Source organism: Herpailurus yagouaroundi, unplaced genomic scaffold (genome assembly GCF_014898765.1).
Source record: "Herpailurus yagouaroundi ecotype Mexico unplaced genomic scaffold, PumYag 166, whole genome shotgun sequence".
Taxonomy (NCBI): domain Eukaryota; kingdom Metazoa; phylum Chordata; class Mammalia; order Carnivora; family Felidae; genus Herpailurus; species Herpailurus yagouaroundi.
The window spans coordinates 17048824-17070404 of NW_024412407.1; the positions used below are offsets into that span (position 1 = coordinate 17048824).

A 21581-nucleotide genomic window follows, 5' to 3' on the forward strand; every position below is an offset into this window, starting at 1 on the left:
ACACACACATACACACACCAGCAGAATTGAAGGTCCTCGTTTCCTGAGTAGTTATGTGTCGTTTCAAAAAATTTTAATGTCGGGGCGCCCGGGTGGCTCAGTCGATTAAGCATCCAACTTTGGCTCAGGTCATGATCTCACAGTTCGTGAGTTCAAGCCCCGCAGTGGACTCTGTGCTGACAGCTCAGAACCTGGAGCCTGCCTCAGATTCTGTCTGTCTGTCTGTCTCTCTCTCTCTCTGCCCCTTCCCTGCTCATTCTCTGTCTCTCAAAAATAAACGTTAAAAAAAAATTTTTTTTTAAATTTAATGTCTGACAGTTAAGCAAGCAGGTTGAATTTATAGTGTAGCTGTTAATGTATTACTGCCATAATTTAACATAACTACCAAAACATAAACATCAAGGTCAATCATCCTGAAGTTTTCTTCCCAGAACATAGTTAAACCTCCAAACAAGCAGACTGGCTTGACTTTGTTCTCTTGTTCAATTTAAGTTTTGCACCACTTCACTCATCTCACTAGAAGATGAACAAGGAAAATGCCTCTACCATTCACCGAGTCAATTTGATTACTATCCCTTATCCATAAATGGCCAAGTCCAAACTGCCTTAGAATCAATCATTAGCAGACCTTCAGATTACTTCCAACACATTATCTGATCCCTGTCACATCCTTCAAGATCTGACTCAAATTCACTGCCTCCTTATTAATCCTACACTGTGACATCTCCTATAGAAGAATTTCACATCTCTTTCACAAAAGCTACTTGCCGTGTGTATCTTCCCCTAACATTATGTACTTTTTTTTAAAACAATCACTCCAAAATGAACCTGTTTCTCTAACAGAACACTGGGGTTGGAAAGGACTTTAGATGTCATCTAATTCTTACTACACAACAGACAAATCTTCTCTACAGTTCTGATTACTATTTGAATACCACCATTGATAAGAAAATGGTTCTTAAATACACTATTCCACTCATAAAAAGTCAAATTATTAGGAAATCCATCCTTAAGTTTTTATTGCACCATCCAAACACAAAATAATAGTTATGTTAGCTACTATTACTTTACTTAGGACAGGTTTATCTTCTCTACCAGATTATAATTTGAGTAATTTTATATTAGTTTATTTTTAATTATAAGGCCATTGTTAATTATTTAAAATCTACATACAAGAGGTGCCTGGCTAGCTCAGTTGGTAGAGCGTGCAACTCTTGATTTCAGGTTCCACATTGGGTGTACAGATTACTTAAAAATAAAATCTTAAAAAAAAAAATTAAAAATTAAAATCTACAGACAAGTTGTAAATAAAACAAAAGTGATTCTAAAATCTAATAGCAACAAACAAGTCTGTGTTTGGGGTTAATTCTTTAGTATTTTTTTCTATGTATTATATAAAACGCAACTCAGCACAGCATATACAACATGTATGCATACTATGTTTCATTGTGAGCACTGTTCTACATTTTTTTGAAAACAGGCTTTTAATATTTGTACAACATACAATCTCATGACTAGGTCATAATTCATGTAGCCATTTCCCTGTTGTGGAACATACCTGTAGTTTCCCATTTCTCTCCATTCCACAGGAACACCTGACGTGATGTGATAAATCATTCACAGAATCACTAGGTAACTTAACTACTGGTAGATTTCTAAAACTGACTGTGGGATCAAAGAATACGAATATTTTTAGCACTAATGATACACATACCAGGTGTGTTCTCACTTGCTTGCTTTACTCCCGTTTCAGAGTTTCTGCTTCACAGGACATTCTGAATAGGTTGATAAGTCAAATGACCTCTGTGTTCCACAACCACATCTGATGGGACCATGGGTAAGTGCCAACCAAGACTTCACCATCAGAGTCTCTCTCCAAGGCATCAGTAGTTGGGACTTTGTTTCTGCTGGGCACTGGGCCTAGAAAGTGGTATAATCGAGACTTGGGGTGGCCCTGCTTTCTGCCATCCAGAGATGCAGAAGAGGTCATCTGAGGGAGATAAAGTGTAAGTATGTTGGCTCCAGGCTCCTCTGAGGCCTGGATAAGTGTACTGTGCCTTGTTTCTATACAACCCTCTTTTAAGTTAGAGTGGATTCTTCTATCCTTTGTAACAAAATGTTCCCTAAGATAATGCATATTACCAAATTATTTTCCAAAAAGTTATATCAATTTACACTTTCATCTGAAGTGACACTGTCATGTGAAATAAATAAGGGTGCCAATCCAAAATACAACCATTCAGGAAATTTGTGCCAGTGCAATAAAGGAATATTTATTTTGTGTATTTCTTTGATTGCCAGTTATATAAAAGTTTCTTTTCATGTATTAGTTATTTGTGTTTCTTTCTTTTGGAAATATCTGTTCATGTTCTTTGACAATTACTCACTACCTATGGGCTTCTTAAAGATAGTAAAACCTAGTAATTCTCTCTCCATCTCTTTGGAATCTTATTTCTCTACCTCCTCAGCTATTGCAGTATTTAAGTCTCCTAGGTTGTTTTGTTTTTGTTTTGTTTTTGCTTAGGTTAAATTTTCTAGTAAAAGAAAACTGAGCATAAAAGCTACGAATATAGGATTGAAGCCAAAATGGATTGGGGTTTTAACCCCAGTTTATCATTTAATTATTAGCAAACTTGAAAATAGTATTTATCTCATAACAAGTTTTATTTGTTCAACGGGGATAAATTCCATTTATCTCAAGTGTGTGCTAAAGATTAAATGAGATGATGGGGCACCTGGATGGTTCAGTTGGTTAAGTGTCCAACTCTTGATTTTGCCTCAAGTCATGACCTTACAGTTCATGGGTTCAAGCCCTGTTTCGGGATTTGAGCTGACAGCATGGAGCCTGCTTGGGATTCTCTCTCTCTGCCCTTCCCCCGCTTGTGTTCTCCCTCTCTCAAAATAAATAAACTTAAAAAAAAAAAAGATTAAATGAGATGATGAATACACTTTGCATTGTTTGACACACACAGAAAAGCACTAAAAGTTGGAACAATGCAATAACAGTAATTGTACTGTAAATGCATTTAAACTTGCTTGAACTAATGTGCTTTGCAGACATAGAAAACAGCTATGTAGAAGCAGCACAAACACAGGTTCCATAGCTTAAGTTGTTTGAGCAATTTGATCCCAATGCTCATGTGCCCTGTCGTAGGAGTGAGATAGAGATCATGAACCTGCTGAGCCCTCATATTTCATGCAGAATGGCCCTCAAATGCAAGCAAAGTAATTACTTCATCTCCTACCCAGAGCAAAGCAGTAGCAATCTCTTCCAAACCTGGGAACAAATAAAACACACACTAGGTTAAACTCAATGAAAGAGTTGATCTCCAAAGCAATGCCTTCCTAAGCAAATTCTCAAGGACTTTTTTTTTTTTTTTCTCTGTGCAAGTTTTACTCTGTGCTGACTTTAGTGTCTAAATATCAAGAGTAAGATGTGACAACTATATTGTGATGACGATGATAAGAGGAGAAAAATTCTGCCCACCTCGGATGAAGAAGATGATGAAGATAAAGATGCAAAAGAACAATTTAGGCTGTCTTGGATATTATTCCTTCCAGTGTTTCCATCACTTAAACTGTCATACATTTCTAGACTACAAAACTGAAGATCTACTCTCAGAATATCTAAAACTATTCAAAGTTTTTCATTCTTTACAGGATAGAGTAAAAACTTCTACGCAAGCCAAGACCTCCACTCTCAAATCCCAACCCTACCTCAGCTCACATTCTGCACTCAGCTTCCTAGGCCTATCTGCCTCCCTGCTTTTGCTGCCTCAGACCAGAATTCCCAGCCCACTCCACCTGCACGGTCAATTATCTGCTCCTCTGTCCCCGGTATACCTCCTCCATCACCAACCACAATGAATGCAATAGATTGGTTAACAGATTATTGACTGAGCACCTGTGAGCACAGACCATGTCTAATCAAGTTCTTCATCCAGAATCTAGCAAGGGCAAGTGAACACGCAAAAAGCGTTCTTTTGGAGGTAATGGGTATGTTTATGGCACAGATTGTGGCAACGATTTCACAACTGTATACTTATCTCCAAACCTCAAGTTGTATATATGTAAGGCTCTCTCTATGTCAATTGTACCTCAATAAAGTCTTTTTTATTTTTTTAATTTCTGTAAATGTTTAATTTTGAGAGACAGAGACACAGACAGAGTGCAAGTGGAGGAGGGCAGAGAGAGAGAGGGAGGCATAGAATCTGAAGCAGGCTCCAGGCTCTGAGCTCTCCAGGACAGAGCCTAACGCAGAACTTGAACCCACAAACCGTGAGATCATGACCTGAGCCAAAGTCAGACGCTCAACTGACTGACCACCCAGGCATCACTCAGTAAAGCCTTTTTTAAACAACAAAAGTGTTTGCTGAATAAATGAATGTGAGAGATGAATGAATGAATATATGTGAGGGGTAAGAATGATGGGAGAGATCAAAGAGAAATGTACCCTATAGAGAGAAGTACTCCTGGGCTTTCACTGCTAAACAGAAGCAAATATTCCAACATTGATGGGATTATTACCAATGCCTCTTAGAGAATATCACAACTATCACCATCATCTTTAGCACTAAATGGGGTTTTCAATATTACCTCCTTTAATATTCATGATAACTCCCTAAGTTCTAACAAATGGGGGAAGGGGTTTCAAGAAGCTAAGTAACTTGCCTAGAAACTTCCACGTAGCCAGCATGAGAGATGGCAGAAAATCTAGGCTGCTTGTGCTCTAAACCACTGTACTGAATGCCTTCCCATGCTAACAAAGTAAACTCTGACTTTGGAAAAGACAACATGCAGTGTGCTTTTGGAGCACTATGTGACCATGATATGATCCTGATAGGCTTTCCTCAATTTTCTCCTGAATGAAGGGGGGATAACACACCCCCACTCCACTGAATTGTTCTGGATTTTTAAAAAAAAATTTTTTTTTAATGTTTATTTATTCTTGAGAGAGAGAGACAGAGCATGAGTGGGCGAGAGGCAGAGAGAGAGAGAGAGAGAGAGAGGGAGACACAGAATCCCCAGCAGGCTCCAGGCTCTGAGCTATCAGCACAGAGCCTGAAGTGAGGCTCCAACTCATGAATCCTGAGATCACGACCCAAGCAGAAGTCGGACATTTAACTGACTGAGCCACCCAGGCGCCCCATGCTGGCTTCTTATCATTTGTGTCTCAGCTTCATGAGACCTCCCCAGATAAACATTTCCTGATAAACCAATCTGAAGTTTGCTGCACTAAAATCCCTCAACACATCAAGGTTTTGTCTTCACATTCTCGTCACTAGTTGAAATTAACATTGTTCATTTATTTATTATCTATCTCTCCCCTCTACTATTTTCCACTAAAGTCCTTGCCCTTTGTGTTCTGTGCCCTATCCTCCACACTTGCAATACTGCCTAGCAGAGAGTAAGTGCTCAATAAATGTTTGATAAGTGAATGCAAAGTTAAAAATGATGACAGTAACACAAAGAAAGAAAGAATCAATAGGCAGCAGGATGGTTCTGGGCAAGGGGAAGCAAGTGGCTGGGGTGGTGGGAAGCTGAGAAAAGGAAGACCAGGTAAGTAATCCCAGGTTCTATGGCTCCAGCAATGTTCAAAGAGGATGCATTAGCCCACATCAGAAATATACTATCCAGACGACAAGTGTGCCCTCGAGTGGAACTATATTTGTCATTCAGGCTGTCCTTTCCCCACCTGCTCTGGGCTCCACAATCACTAAGCAACATTCCGATCCTTACTTTCCTTCTGCTACAGATATGGATGTGAGGAAGCAAACATGCAAACTAAAAAACACAAACATCTAGTTGGCTTGGAAGTTACAGTTCTCATTTAAATGCCTAAACTTCTTAAAAAGCTGTATCTGTTTCTTATGACCTTGGTTACTAAGGAATCATCTTTCAAAGCTTCTCTTCCTCTGGGCATACTGAAAATTGCACCTGTGAGATGTTAGGGTGACACCCCAATGTTCTGCTCCTCATAAGGCTAACAATGTAGGAAGTCAGCTGATTTTACCCCGTATCTTTGCATTCAACATGTAACGCTCAACATTAGCTGTTTCTGCAACCGAGTTTTGTGACCCTGGATATGTGGCTTAATGTTTATGGGCCTCAGATTCTTCTCTATAAAATGAGAGCTGTAAAACAAGATGATCATGACAGATCCTCAAAATAGGTGGCAAGATGTGAAAATTATGTGAAAGTATGTGAAAATACACATCTAGCAATATATACTAGGGATCAAAAAATCCAATATATTCCATCTGTTTGCCTTATGGAAATACACCTTGTCTCATGACTTTATTAATCTGAACACAGGACCAGAAAATTGGTATGAATGAATGAATGAATAAATAAATAAAAACACAGGATTTAAACAGAGAAGGAGGAAGCAAAGGAAGGAAGGAAAGAAAACAACTCCTTAGAAGGGAAGTCAGTAACTGAACACATTTGTTACAAAAGAACAATTAGCCTCAGAGTGGGGGTTATTTGTAAAATATGGAACTTTTCTAAGAGTAAGGTATTGCTACACACCCTCAACACAGCTCCATCAAAGCCATTCCCAGATCTGAAGTGGTCACACAAAACCATTCCAAGGATGGGCTGCTGCCTCCATAGACCCATTCATTCCCAATTCATACAAAGTTTGCCTTTTTACTCTACAGAAGCACAGAAGCTGTTACAAGCACAGAAGAGGAAGCATCTCAGAAGCAGAGCAGCTGATAATCAAAACTATGGCACACTCAGAGAAAAATCCTGCCAAATGCAACCACTTTTGAGCCGTGGCTTTTGGGTGACCTTACATCATTCACATACCCACTTCCGAGGCTTCCCATCCTGTAGTTCTATATCTAACACAAACACAAAATTTTACTGGTGCATAATATCAATTCATTCTATGCATTTCTTAAGACCATGACAGTATGGGATTGTTGGAGAGGATAAAAGAGGAAAAATTTCAGTACATCTATTTTTAAATGTCATGTAACATGCAAACAGCTTCAACACTGAAAACATGTGAACACAGCATCAGTAGTGACAGCCTCTGCAGTTTCTCTTCCACTTCAAATCCCTAGTGTTCCATCAGCTGAGGCAGCTCAAGGCCCAAATGCGCCAAAACGGCCCAAAAGAATTCACTTCAAAGAATGGATTCTAAACCTGTACTTCAAAAGCAAAGAGACTCAGCTGAGAAGTTAGAAAGAATGCGGCAATAAAATAAAGGAGGAAAAAATGTAAGCATCTAAGTGCTATTTATTAGCTCTGTAGTCTACCTGTCCAAATAGAAGTGAAGTCAGGCAGCATCCCAGCATATATTATGGAAGCAGCAGAAAGACGTGCCTGCCCCTGAACCAGAAGTGAGTTGATTTGCTGTCTATTCAGACCATTATGGGTTTGAATCAGAACAAGCACTTTATTCAGAGTTTCCGATTCGTCATCCATTTAATACTTTTATAAGAAGTAACTGCAAATGGGGTTAACAAACGTTATAAACTTGCCATTTAGTGAAACCTTAAGCTATACTGAAGGACTGAAAAGCATCCCACCACCAGAGTTTGAAAAGTTGGAAGGCAGCTCAGAAATCAGGGAAACCTCACACCTCTTCCCACCCTCAGGCAAGGACGGTGAGAACCAGAAGGCAAGGCTTGGCAGCAGACCCAAGAAGGGAGTACAGTCTGAACTCATTACCACAAGACTGTGGACACCATTTATGAATGGAAGCAAACACCTCAGCCCCGCTGATAAGAAACAGCAGGTCCAAACACCACCGCCCTGTGAGCGACCTCGCGATCTGGGGTCGTGCACCCCTGCCCCTTCGGGTGTGCTGGTAGGAATCTCAAGTTCTCTGGGAGTGTCCCAGCCACCAGCCCCTCTTCAGTAATTTAGAAAGTGCAGCCCTAAGTTTCTTGTCAGTGGCTGGCAGAAGAGAGTTTTCAACACATTTGAACACACTCGTGGCTTTATTAATTATTACTCAAAAAACCCAGTAAGGGGTGATAGTAACACATATGTTTATAAGTGAAAATAAATGACCCAAGTGCCTGCCAACACCCATAAAACGCTGGGATAAATTCTGACATGAATCCCCACTTAAAGAAAACCAGTCTTAGAACTTTAACTCAGTAACAATAAAAATGGTGAAGAAGTTCACAAACACTAGAGAACTTGAGAAGTGCACAGATTTATCCAGCCCATCGCACCGGTTGAGGTAACCACACCCCAGGCACATGGAGGCTCAAACCCTTCACACTCATTTACTCAAAGCCTCTTCTAGGTTTTTAAGGTAAAGTAACTAAAACAACATGAACACCCTAAAAACAGACACTTTTATATTATTTCATCCCCCCCCAACTTACATTGCTTGTAGGTGTTTTTATGGGTGAAAATTTCACCCCAATAATACAAGATTAGCTTAAAATTTCTTGCACGTGCTCCTAAGGAAAATTTCAGGCAGACAGGCATCTGTTAATTATTGAAAAAGATGCTTTTTAGAGCTAGTATGTATCTCATTTAATTTTTCATAGTAAAAACAATACTACTGTATATAGATCAGTAAATGCAAAAGAATGTAAGAATTTTAAAGTCAACTACACTTAATACCAAGAACCCATAACTAGCAGTCAGGCCTAAAATCCTGTTCTTGAAGTAAGACCAGGAGTCCTTGACCAACACAAGGTTATCTAATTTTATACTATCATTTAAAAAAGAAAACCAAACAAGATTCGGTCTGATAGCAATGACCTTTCCTAGCTCTCTGGGCAGCCAGTGACCCACTGACATGAATGTCTAAGATGACAGCAAAACAGCACAATTAGAAGGACTCATGCTGCATAAGCAAAAAGCTTTTCTTTGCAACCCTTCCTATATCAAATAAAAATGGCAGACCTAGCCAGACTCGCAGAGCCCTGGTGCTATGGATTAAATGACAGAAAAACACAAAAGGAGTATCTAGAGTACAGACAGCACTCTTTTTGTTTCTCACTTTTATATTTTAGGGCACTGTTTTGGGGAAGGGGATACAATGCTGCTTTACAAAGGACAGAGAACTCCCTTGTTTGAGCTACCAACCTCTTATAGCCACACAGAAAAATGTCAGTCATCCATTTGTTAGCACCAAAATCTCCTTCGACTGCTTACAATATGCACCACACATTTTAAGGGGATGTTGAACCAGAAAAACAAAGGAAGCCCTTGAAAAAGAAACCGATCTCCGAGCTTTGCCCCTGCCCTTATCACAGTGCCTGCATGCCTGCCGTTAAAGCACTGTCACATTGTTTCCACATGCTCAGGCCCTTGAAACTTGTGTAAAAGCATTGCAAAATAAAACTGCATCAACATGGCATTTCAAAACATGAGCTAGTAATGGTAGGGCAGTCATGTAGGTTAGAATAATTATTAATTAAATCGTAACCTACAAACGCCCCTGACCTGAGACATTTTCTCATTTGAGGAACAGGCATAGAACACGTTGTAGCCATGGGCGTATTTCAAAAAGAATATCGGTGTAATTCACTCTTAGAAACCGCTAAAAATGATTGTCTCTTTGCCACTTTCAGGGGTCATAACATAATTTCACAGGCACAAAATATTTTAACTGATTAAAAAATAATTCATTTTCCCACCAACCGGATATTGTGTAGGCATAATTGAGCTGCTTAAATTCAATACAACAGAAGTGTGTAACGCTGGAGATTTGTTCCAGAAGAGCTTACAGCTCCCTTTCCTTGGACCACATGGAGATACTGCCCCACACCAAACGTAGTACAAACTGGATACACAGTACTAGGGTTACTTACCTTATAAAAGCTGAATTTTTTCCTCTTGATTAGAAGTCACAAATGGTTTAAGTGAAACTCCCTTCATTTGTTCTTCCAGCGAGCCAAATCTAGCTTCCCATTAACCCAGTCCATTGCAGATAATTTCACACAGCACACGCTTCCCAGTTCCCAGCCCAGCAAGGATAATCACATTCCAGCGGGGAGTGAACAGATGGTGGATTCCATGGTAACCAGCCCTCCTAAGGCGATTGGTAGAAGTGTGTGACTACAGCTTATTGGGTAACAATCACTGTCTTTGTGCTCCAGCCTTGCAAATCCTAAAGGAAGCAACATATAGCCACTCACATGCGCCAGGGCTTGCCTAGCAGGTGTTTGGCTATTTAAACAAGGCGATGCAGGCCAATTAAAAGCTTTTCCGAGAATCTACTCCTGGTGATTCAAAGTCCTAACATTTCAGATAGTGCCCACTGCTCATTCAGGGAGAAAGGTCACAAGAGGCTTAACTTGACAAATAGAAAATAACACTTGAAACTTAACTTGAAAATTCAAGATAAAGCATTCTAGAAATCTATGCTGTGGCAGCAAATCATTTTCTGATTTGCAATCCACGTGAGAAGTAAAACTGGTTTGTATTTAGATTTTTTTTTTATTTTTTTTTTCAACGTTTATTTATTTTTGGGACAGAGAGCGACAGAGCATGAACGGGGGAGGGGCAGAGAGAGAGGGAGACACAGAATCAGAAACAGGCTCCAGGCTCTGAGCCATCAGCCCAGAGCCTGACGCGGGGCTCGAACTCATGGGCCTCGAGATCGTGACCTGGCTGAAGTCGGACGCTTAACCGACTGCACCACCCAGGCGCCCCTGTATTTAGATTTTTTTAAACAAATAGGACTTTTAAAATCTGTAAAACTACCTTAGTTTGAAAATAAGTTTTCAAAACCAGTTGTTTTAAAAATGTGCATGCAATCATTTTTTAAAAACTTGTATTCATTCATTTTTACTATGTGGATTTCAGGTTGGAGGGATGGCTATTGAATTTAAATGTTCCATTAGAGCCTTACCCAGTTATGGGATGGAAATCTCTTCATTATGTACTCTCTACAGGTTTGTTTCTGCAGCCACAAAAGTTAAATGCTGATTCAGCAGGAAAAGAGCTTTCCGTGAACGGGTGGTACTCAACGAATTAGAGAATAAGTCCTTGAAGGAGTAAAATGGCTGAAAACCAAATGCTATTTCACACCAAAACCAACTATGAGGTAATGCACAAATCTAAAACAGATAAACTCAAATCACTCCAAAAATCTATCAGAAATAAATTTTTAAAAGGTCAAATAATTAGGATAAGCCTAAGGTGAAAACAAAACAAAACTTGTAAGCTGTGACTAGATGTAGATATATTAATTACCTCCACAGTTATCTCCTATCTTAAATTTACGAGTTCTCTTCCAGGCATGAATATAAATGACACAAATATTGAAAAGAACCAAACAAAATTATTTGCAGATGATATGATTCTACCTGGAGAAAAATCAGAGAAATCAAGTAGGGTATTATTTATAGTACCAGAAGTTCAGTGAAATAGCCAAATATATCAATATAATACCTTTATAAGAGCAAAAAACTATCAGAATACCAATGAAAGGGGATTTCCTGACAATGGCAATGAAAAGTATACAATTCTCAGGAATATTATCAAGAAGTATGTGAGAACTACTTGGGTGGGGGGAAGAATGAACTCTTATCAGAAGGAGTAAAGGAAAACCTAGTATGTTGCTGAATACAAAGATCTATTTTAAAGATGCCCAAATTACCACATAACCTAGTAGTAAAATTTCCAACATACTTTAGAAAATAAGTTTAACAAAGTAACTCTGACGGTTACTTGGATTTAAAAAGATGAAAATACCAAAGAAAATTCTATATGAGAAGAGTAATAATGGGCAAAATAACTATATCAAGTTTTAAAACATGTTATGAATATAATCTACTGATATGGCCCATATGTATAACTTCAGGAAAAACCTCTTTCCCATGGAGTTTCCTACTGAACATCTCTGCTTTGATGTTTAACAACTATCTCAAACATAAGCTCCCAGACCTGCTCCTCTTGCATCATTCCTTGTTTTTGGAAATGGCAACTTCACTATTCCAAACTCAGGCTAAATGTCTGGGAGCCCATCTCTGACCCTTCTCTGACAACTTCACATCCAACCTGACAGCTCATGCCATGGGCTATTTCTTCCAATCTGGCCACTTCTTACCACCTGGTCTCTTTAATAACTTCCTAATTAAACTCTGCTTCCATCTCACCTCCTACAGGGCTATAAAACCTAAATGGATAATGCCAACTCTCTTCTCAAAACTGACTTTCCTGTTCACTAAAAACGTCCCATTCTAGAGGCACCTGGATGGCTCAGTCAGTCAAGCGTCCAACTTCAGCTCAGGTCACGATCTCATGGTTCGTGGGTTCAAGCCCTGCATTGGGCTCTGCGCTGACAGCTCAGATCCTGGAGCCTGCTTTGGACTCTGTGTCTCCATTGCTCTCTGCCCCTCCCCTGCTCATTCTCTGTTTCCCTGTCTCTCAAAAATAAACAAACATTAAAAAAAAAAAAAAGGTCCCATTCTATGCGATGGCTTAAAAAGCCCTTAATAACCTGGGACCCAACCCCTTTACTCACCGAAATCCTCTCTTCTACAACCCTTTCCTGCCTTCCCCAAGCTCTTCAGGCAGTCTGACAGTTTGTCCTCTCCTCTGCACTTTCTCAGTAATTGGGACTGTGATGGTGTTTACCACAGGCTAGTTATCTGTATGCATCTCCCCTGCCACCAGACTGTGAGCCAGCCCCTCAAAGCCAGGGACTGCCACTCTGGACTCTATGCTCCTAATGCCAGGCAAAGGTCCTTGTGTATAGTGAGCACTTATTAAATCTACAATGAATAACAGCTTGCTGCAGAATTTTTTAGTCTAGTGCAAATTTAGAGGCAACCTAAGAATCTAATAACAGATGAATGATTACACAAGAATGCGTACAACTTGATAGAATATCATGCAGTTATTAAAAATATGGTCACAAAACCTATGTGGCATAAGGAGAATGTTGATGGCATTTTAATAACAATATACTATTGGGACACCTGGGTGGCTCAGTCAGTTAATCAGCCAACTCTATTTTGGATCAGGACATGATCTCACAGATCATGGGATTGAGCCCCTTGTCAGGCTCTGCACTGACAGTGCAAAGCCTGCTTGGGATTCTCTCTCTCTCTCTCTCTCTCTCTCTCTCTCTGTGCCCCTCCCCGACTCATGTGTGTACTCTGTGTGTGTGTGTCTCTCTCTCTCAAAATAAATAAACATTTAAAAAAGTATATACTCTTTGCTGAGCCCCTAGTAGGTATCAGGTATTGTAATAAGCAGTTCACAATATTTTATTTAAACCTCACAGGGATTATAAAGTAGACCTTACTATCCTCATTTTTTAGGTGTGGAAACAAAGACTCAGAAATTCGGTTCTGTGCCCTCTGTCTCACAGCTAAGATCTGAACTTCATTTGAGACCAAAGCTTGGCTCTAAGTCATTATTGCTACATTATCTTCTGGAAGTAAAGGGGAAAAAATAAATACATAACTAAATACTCACTATGAACAACTACATAAAAAAGAAAAGATACTTAGGAACTAAAGCCTAGGGTTACCTACTTCAAAATTCTAAGAGCAGTTGTGAGGAAGAAATATTGGTGATATTTTCCTTTCCTCTGTTTTCCAAAATTCTTGATGTCAAAAATGATTACTCTCTAAAAATAATATTTACTCCTTCTACACATATTTTTCAATGGTGATTCTACTCTGTTCTTAGGTGGATCTACCAAGTAGCAACACACAATAAAAAAATCTAGGAAGAACTTGACTCACAGTTTCTAGAGAATTGATTCCATGGGCATTTACTAAGAAAGAAGAAAAAAACGGCAGATCCCAGAAAGGCACATAAGCGGCAGTGTCCTCTTCAGAGCCACGTGCACCTCTGGGGGTTCTGACATTGTCTACGTGATGGCACCTCCAGCCGCACTGTCCACCAATCTAGTAACAGGGCCTCCAAACGTAAGCATGTGACAAAGAGCCAACAATCCCGTAAAGATTTTCAAGGTGAAAAAGGGTTGGAAACAGGCCGGATAATTTATCTTCTTCAAATGCTGGGTGGGCAGCAACACTGCCCAGCATCCGTCATAGTGGCCACTGTGCCGGCAAAGCAGCGATCAAATAGCCTTGTGAGTACTGTTCTGCCTCCCTTGGCTACTGAACGTACCTGGTTGCATCCATCCTTACTCAGCCTTTCTCTTTCTCTTAGCAAGAAGTTTTATCCAAGAAGATGCTGTAAGTCAGAGCTTCCCAAACTCTTATTTTTTTTTTCAATATATGAAGTTTATTGTCAAATTGGTTTCCATACAACACCCAGTGCTCATCCCAACAGGTGCCCTCCTCAACACCCATCACCCTCCCTCCCCTCCCTCCCACCCCCCCATCAACCCTCAGTTTGTTCTCAGTTTTTAAGAGTCTCTTATGCTTTGGCTCTCTTCACTCTAACGTCTTTTTTTTTTTTTTTTTTTGAATCATGGAGTCCTTAGCCACTTCTCAATAACTTTTTTTTTTTCTTAATGTTTATTTATTTTTGAGAGAGACAGAGACAGAATGTGAGTGGGTTAGGGGCAGAGACAGGGAGACACAGAATTCGAAGCAGGCTCCAGGCTCCGAGCTGTCAGCACAAGCCCGACACGGAGCTCGAACTCATAAACTGTGAGATCATGACCTGAGCTGAAGTCGGACGCTCAACAAACTGAGCCACCCAGGCGCCCCTCTCAGTAACATTTTCATGGCATTCCAGGCCAAGAGAAATCTCTAACAGGCTCATTTATTTTATTTTATTTTATTTTATTTTATTTTATTTTAAGTTCACTTATTTTGAGAGCAAGTGTGCACACATGCACACACACAACTTGGGGAGGGGCAGAGAGAGAGGGAGACAGAAAACCCCAGGCAGGCTCTGCATTGTCAGCACAGAGCCCAATGCAGGGCTTGAACTCGCCAACCGTGAGATCATGACCCAAGCTGAAGCCAAGAGTCAGATCCTCAACAGACTGAGCCACCCAGGTGCCCCTAACAGGCACCTTATTAAGTAATTAGGTATAAACAACTTTGTAACTATTTTTGACCCAGCAACTTACCACCATTTGAAAATGTAACATAAAACAGTTGCAAGAAAAATTAATATTTTTATTCCACTCTGAAATCATTACCATTACTGACTAATGGCATGTAGGTACTGGATGGGTTTTGGTCCTACAAAACTTCTCACACCACAGGATCATATTAGACCTTGCCATCCTCATTTCTGTTCCACACTGATTTTTACCAGATACTTGCTTATTATCACAATAACCCGCCGAAACCCCAGCTCTGCAAAAAACTATGATGTCATCAAAAGAAACACAGTACAGTGTAATTCTAAAACAGAACCACCTAGAGCTAATTGTTCCCACAGTGTTTAATAGATGTCCCTGTGTTTCCCTTGAAATTTTAAAATACCCTCCAGGTAGCACCCACTGAGCTGGTGGCACTGCCCCAGAGCACCTCAGCCTAGGCACATATTTTGTCAATGATGTCTTTAAGCCCTTAGTTCTTGCAGTGCCAGATGATGAAAAGACTCCCTAACTAGAAATTCAGAAGCCTGGACTTACTGCTTAGCCAGTGGTATGACATGGGCAGGTTGTTTTGCCCTCCCTATCACGTGTGCTTCAGTCTCAAAATAAGGGAGCTAATGTAGATCATCTCCCAAGTTCTCTTCTGCTCTCAAACACTAAGAATGAATGTTAGAGGAAGGAAGGTTCTTCCTCATTCTTACTGGTTTCAGGGGGAACAGAGAAAGGGCTAGAGCAGCCAGGACAAGTATTTATTTTCCAGAAGGAAATTCATACTAAAATTTAGGTGTGCTATGATGAAAGGTTGGAGCATGAGATGTTACTAGGCTACCAGGTGAGGTGGTGGTTACATCCCCCGTAGGGCACACTGTTGAGTGACGTTGACACCAGCACTGCTCTTTCCGTGTGCTGTTTCTACTCTTACCCAAACTCCTTCTGGACAAATGGTTTGCATTATGAGGTGACTGGATATTGTCAGGCTGGGAGTGACTATGAAACAGACTCAAATTACCTATCCTGATTGGAGATCAAACTCATCATGTCAGCTTAAGAAGGACCAGACTAAACAACAGGGCTGACCAGGCACGGACACTGAAACACAAAATACAATATTTGTAAACAGGTGATATTTTCTCAGACATTTACTGAGAATTTTGTATTCTTAACATTCTATAAGATTTGTTTTTAAATTTACCTTTTCTCTTTTGCAACTAGTTTTAAAGACATGATTTAGAAAAATGTATTTGCAGGGTAAAGAGTGCTTTATAGGCAAAAGAAAACACAATGAAATAAGTGGAACTTTTCTGCCCAGTTTGCAGGGGGTTAAGATGATACAGTAACGAGTCTAGCCTGACATGATGGAGGCAATTTTTTTTTAACTGCCCATCATTCCTCTCTTGTGGTTAGCATTTCAGAGAAGTATTTCCCTTTCTGGGACATGCCCAGGTACCACACTATAAAGAAAACAAAAGTTGAGGAGGGTTAGTCTATGTTAGGGAGGCTTGTATACTAGCCATCTTTCATCAAAGTCCAACCATTAGGACTTGACCTCAGATCTACCAATGCCCCATGGATTTTTTTTAAGTAGGCTCCATACCCAATGTGGGGCTTGAACTGATAACCCTGAGATCAAGAGTTGCATGTTCTACCAACTGAGCCAGCCAAGAACCCCTAAGGGATGTTTTTGATTAAAACTGGAAGGATGATGTCTTAGTCCAGTGTGAATAACAGGATCCAATTCTTCCCATCATTAGAGTATCTGTTACTGTCTTCGTCAGGGTAATAAACCCTCTCCTTACAGATCTTTAACACTGACTCTAAAACAGAGGTGGGAGGAAATTATACAAGCATCTGGGTCCTAGTCTGTTGCCATTCACATTCTTCCTTCTTACATTTTTTTTTTTTTTCAGGAAGTGACTCATCTAAATTGGAATCTAGATGTTTTAATTCTTCTTTATTTGTTTAAGAAAATTCCTGAAATACATGAAAGCTGAAGACTCTTTGCAGGGAGTACAATATATACAACATAATATACATTTATGGTAATGTATTAATTAGTAAATGTATTTAAGTTAAATGTTTATGAGACAGTGTGACAAGTGGAAAAAGGGTTAAAAACAAAGACTTATGTAAACAAGACATTGGGCTCCACAATTTGCAAAGTTCCAACCTAAACTCTATAGACAAAAATGAGAGACACTGGTTCCTTTCTCTTGAGGAATCTTCAGCACATTTGAGAAACAAAGACCTTTACCTCTGGTGCAGGGGCAGGAGCTGGTGAGGAGCTAACAAGATAAAACAGTGATAGATAGATGGATGGTACTAGGAAAATACTATGGTACTAGGCAAAGATACGCAAATATTCTGTAAAAATGATCAAAATATCAACATTATGAACATTTAAAAAAATTTTTTTAAACGTTTATTCATTTTTGAGAGACAGAGAGCACAAGCAGGGGTGGGGCAGAGAGAGAGGGAGACACAGAATCCGAACCAGGCTCCAGGCTCTGAGCTGTCCACACAGAGCCTGACGTGGGGCTTGAACTCACGGCGAGATCATGACCTGAGCCGAAGTCAGACGCCCAAACAACTGAGCCACCCGGTGCCCCTAAACATTCTTTTAGAGGCTGAGATTGAGCCAGAATGGAAAGGACAACTCAGGTTTGCGCTCGTAAAACTCAATGTTCAACAGTTATTACAGTTCAAAAAATAAATATCCTGAAAGACCAACACATGCAAACCCTTACTACCTTATTTTTGTTTTAACTGGAGTTAGGAGCATACAGTGTAGTATTGGTTTCAGTAGAATTTAGTGATTCATTACTTATATAGAACACCTAGTGCTCATCCCACAAAGTACTCTCCTTAATGCCCATCACCCATTTAGCTCATCCACCCACCCACCTCCCCTCCAGCAACCCAAGTTTGTTCTCTATAGTTAGGAGTCTCTTACGGTTTGCCTCCCTCTCTGTTTTTATCTTACTTTACTTTTCCTTCCCTTCTCCTAATGTTCATCTGTTTTGTTTCTTAAACTCCACAAGTTAAATCATATGGTATTTGTCTTTCTCTGACTTATTTCGCTTAGCATAATACACTCTAATTGCATCCACATTGTTGTAAATGACAAGATTTTGTTCTTTTTGATGGCTGAGTAATACTCCATTGTATACCACATCTTCTTTATCCACTCATCAGTCAGTGGACATTTTGGCTCTTTCCATACATTGGCTATTATTGATAGCACTGCTATAAACATTGGGGTGCATATGCCTCTTTGAATCAGCACTCCTGTATCCTTGTGGATAAATACCTAGTAGTGCAACTGCTGGATTGTAGGGTAGTTCTATTTTTAGTTTTTTGAGGAACCTCCATACTGTTTTTTAGAGTAGCTGCATCAGTTTGCATTCCCACCAGTGGTGCAAAAGAGTTTCCCTTTCTCTGCATCTTTGCCAACATCTGTTGTTTCCTGAGCTGTTAATTTTAGCCATTCTGACAGGTGTGAGGTGGTATCTCATTATGGTTTTAATTTGTATTTCTCTGATGATGAGTGATGTGAAGCATCTTTTCATGTGTCTGTTAGCCATGGATGTCTTCTTTGGAAAAGTGTCTATTCATGTCTTCTGCCCATTTCTTCACTGGATTGTTTTTTGGGTGTTGAGTTTGATAAATTCTTTATAGATTTTAGATACTAACCTGATGTCATTTGTAAATATCTCCTCCCATTCCACTGGTTGTCTTTTAGTGTTAACTGTTTTGTTCACTGTGCAGCAGCTTTTTATCTTGATGAGGTCCCTGTAGTTCACTTGTGCTTTTGTTTCCCTTGCCTCTGGATATATGCCTACTAAGTTGCTGTGGCCTAGGTCAAAGAGATTGCTGCCTGTATTTTCCTCTAGGATTCTGATGGCTTCCTGTCTTAAATTTAGGACTTTCATCCATTTTGAATTTATTTTTGCATATGGTGTTCCAGTTTTTTTCTTCTGCATGTAGCTGTCCAGTTTTCCCAACATCATTTGATGGAGAGACTTTTTTCCATTGGATATTCTTTCCTGTTTTGTCAAGGATTAGTTGGCTATACATTTCTCCATCAAGGATATTAGCCATGGGTCTTTCATATATGGTCTTTATGATGTTGAAGTATGTTCCTTCCATACCTACTTTCTTGAAGGTTTTTATGAAGAAAGAATGATGTATGTAGTCAAATGTTTTTTCTGCATCTATTGAGAGGATCATATATTTCTTATCCTTTCCTTTATTAATGTGGTATATCATGTTGACTTATTTGTGGATATTGAACCATCCCTGCAGCCCAGGAATAAATCTTACTTGATCATAGTGAATATTTCTTTTAAAATATTATTGGATTCAATTTGCTAGTATCTTGTTGAGTATTTTTGCATCCATGTTCATCAGGGAAATTGGTCTGTAACTCTCCTTTTTAGGGGGTCTTTGTCTGGTTTTGGGATCAAGGTAATACTGGCTTCATAGAATGAATTTGGAAGTTTTCCTTTCATTTCTATTTTTTGGAACAGTTTCAAAAGAATACCTTTAAATGTTTGGTAGAATTCCCCTGGGAAGTCATGCTCCCAGGCTCTGGACTCCTGTTTGTTGGGAGATTTTTGATTACTGATTCAATTTCTTTACTGGTTATGGATCTGTTCAAAGCTTCTATTTCTTCCTGTTTCAGTTTTGGTAGTTTACATATTTCTAGGAATTTGTTCATCTCTTCCAGAGTGCCCAATTTGTATTTCTATGGTATTGGTTGTGATCTCTCCTCTTTCATTCATGATTTTATTTATTTGGGTCCTTTTTCTTTCTGGTAAGTCTGGCTGGGGGTTATCAATTTTATTAATTCCTTCAAAGAAGCAACTCCTAGTTTTGTTTATCTGTTCCACTATTTTTTGATATTGATATCATTGATTTCTGCTCTAATCTTTACTATTTCCCATTTTCTTCTGGTTTTGGGCTTTATATGCTGTTCTTTTGCCAGCTCCTTTAGGTGTAAGGTTGGATTATATATTTGAAATATTTCTTCTTTCTTTAGGAAGGCCAGGATTGCTATGTATTTCCCTCTTATGACCACCTTTGCTGCATCCCAAAGGTTTTGGACTGTCATGCTTTCATTTTCATTGGCTGCCGTGTACTTTTTTATTTCCTCTTTAATTTCTTTTTTTTTAATGTTTATTTTTGAGAGAAAGCATGAGCGGGGAAGGGGCAGAGAGTGGCAGGGGTAGTAGTATTGGGACAGCAGAGAGCCCAATGTGGGGCTCAAACTCACAAACCACAAGATCATGACCTGAGCTGAAGCTGGATGCTTAACTTACTGAGCCACCCAGGTGCCTTGGTGTCTTTAATTTCTTGGTTAACCCATTCATTCTTTAGTAGGATGTTCTTTAACCTCCAAGTATTTGTGGTCTTTTTTTCCTGTGGTGATTTCAAGTTTCATAGCGTTGTGGTCTGAAAATATGCACAGTATGATCTTAATCTTTTTGTACTTGTTGAGGGCTGATTTGTGACCCACTATGTCATCTATTCTGGAAAATGTTTCATGTGCACTGGAGAAGAATGTGTATTCTGCTGCTTTTGGATGAAATGTTCTGAATATATCTGTTAAGTGTCCATCTGGTCTAGTGTGACATTCAAAGCCATTGTTTCCTTGTTGATTTTTCTGCTTAGATGATGTGTCCATTGCTGTAAGTGGGGTGATAAAGTCCCCTACTATTATTACCAATGAGTTTATGTTTGTTATTAATTGATTTATATATTTGGATGCTCACAACTTGGGGGCACCGCTACTACTTAGATCAAATTTACACAAAACTGTTGAGCTTAAGTTCTACAGGGTTTTCTTTGTTAGGAGAGAAAGCAAATTCAGCAAAAATAATCAACTGAACCCTTACTATTGAAACCTGGGGATTATTTATGGCCTCTCATCTGGTCTTATAAAATCAACTCTCTCTACCTAACCTTACATTTCTACTCCAAGTCCAAACCCCAGAAAGAGGAAAGTCTTGAAAAGAGTAGCCAGGCTGTGTGGGCAAGAATCCTTTAAGACTAGGACTGAGGTGTACTCCATTGTGAACATTTGAAGGTGACCGTATCTGCTCTGTGTATGGCAGGGTATGTGTGCGGCAAGAGGGACATAATGGTGTATTCTGAAAATTTTCATCTTCCCTATAAATTATATATAAATGCCCTGGGTTCTTTTCTGAGGTAACCAGAGGATAATCAGTTGAATATGGGGACAAATCATGGTTAGTTAATGCTGTGAATATAGATTGCCAAACTCTTGGCAGGATGGGAAATACTTATAGAATTTTTTGTCCTACAGCTTTTTGGGGGGTGACTTCTCAGCTATAACCTGGGATTTGAGGCATGCATCTAAGAAACAGGCATAATATTTGGTACCTTCCTTTCAAGAAGATCAAGATTACATAGGTGAACTCTCTTTGAATACTTGGATAACTATATAGCTGTAAGAAGTTTTAAACATGTTTAAAAGTGTGGTGGTGGGACATAAATGCACGTAAAACAACTGTTTACTCTGTGAGCCAAGGATAGCAAAGGATGACTTCCTGTCATGAAAAACCACCAATGAAATTTCTTTTAAAATAAAAAACAA

General features: G+C 39.4%; 1 protein-coding gene across 6 annotated transcripts in view; it reads right to left on the minus strand.

The window, feature by feature from the left end:
- The window catches only part of FGD4 (FYVE, RhoGEF and PH domain containing 4), a 250933-nt gene that overhangs the window by 146955 nt on the left and 82397 nt on the right, over positions 1 to 21581 (minus strand). The window contains exons 1-2 of one of the 6 annotated variants that reach the window (XM_040488465.1): positions 9792 to 9987; positions 8352 to 8457 (exon numbers count right to left, since the gene is read on the minus strand). The exons of 4 other annotated variants lie outside the window; for them this stretch is intronic. In XM_040488465.1, the coding sequence (XP_040344399.1) occupies positions 8352 to 8457 (106 nt within the window). In that variant the 5' untranslated portion in view covers positions 9792 to 9987. Of the gene's footprint in view, positions 1 to 8351; positions 8458 to 9791; positions 9990 to 21581 lie in introns of those variants that run through there. One more of the 6 variants, XM_040488470.1, reaches the window with a different exon arrangement.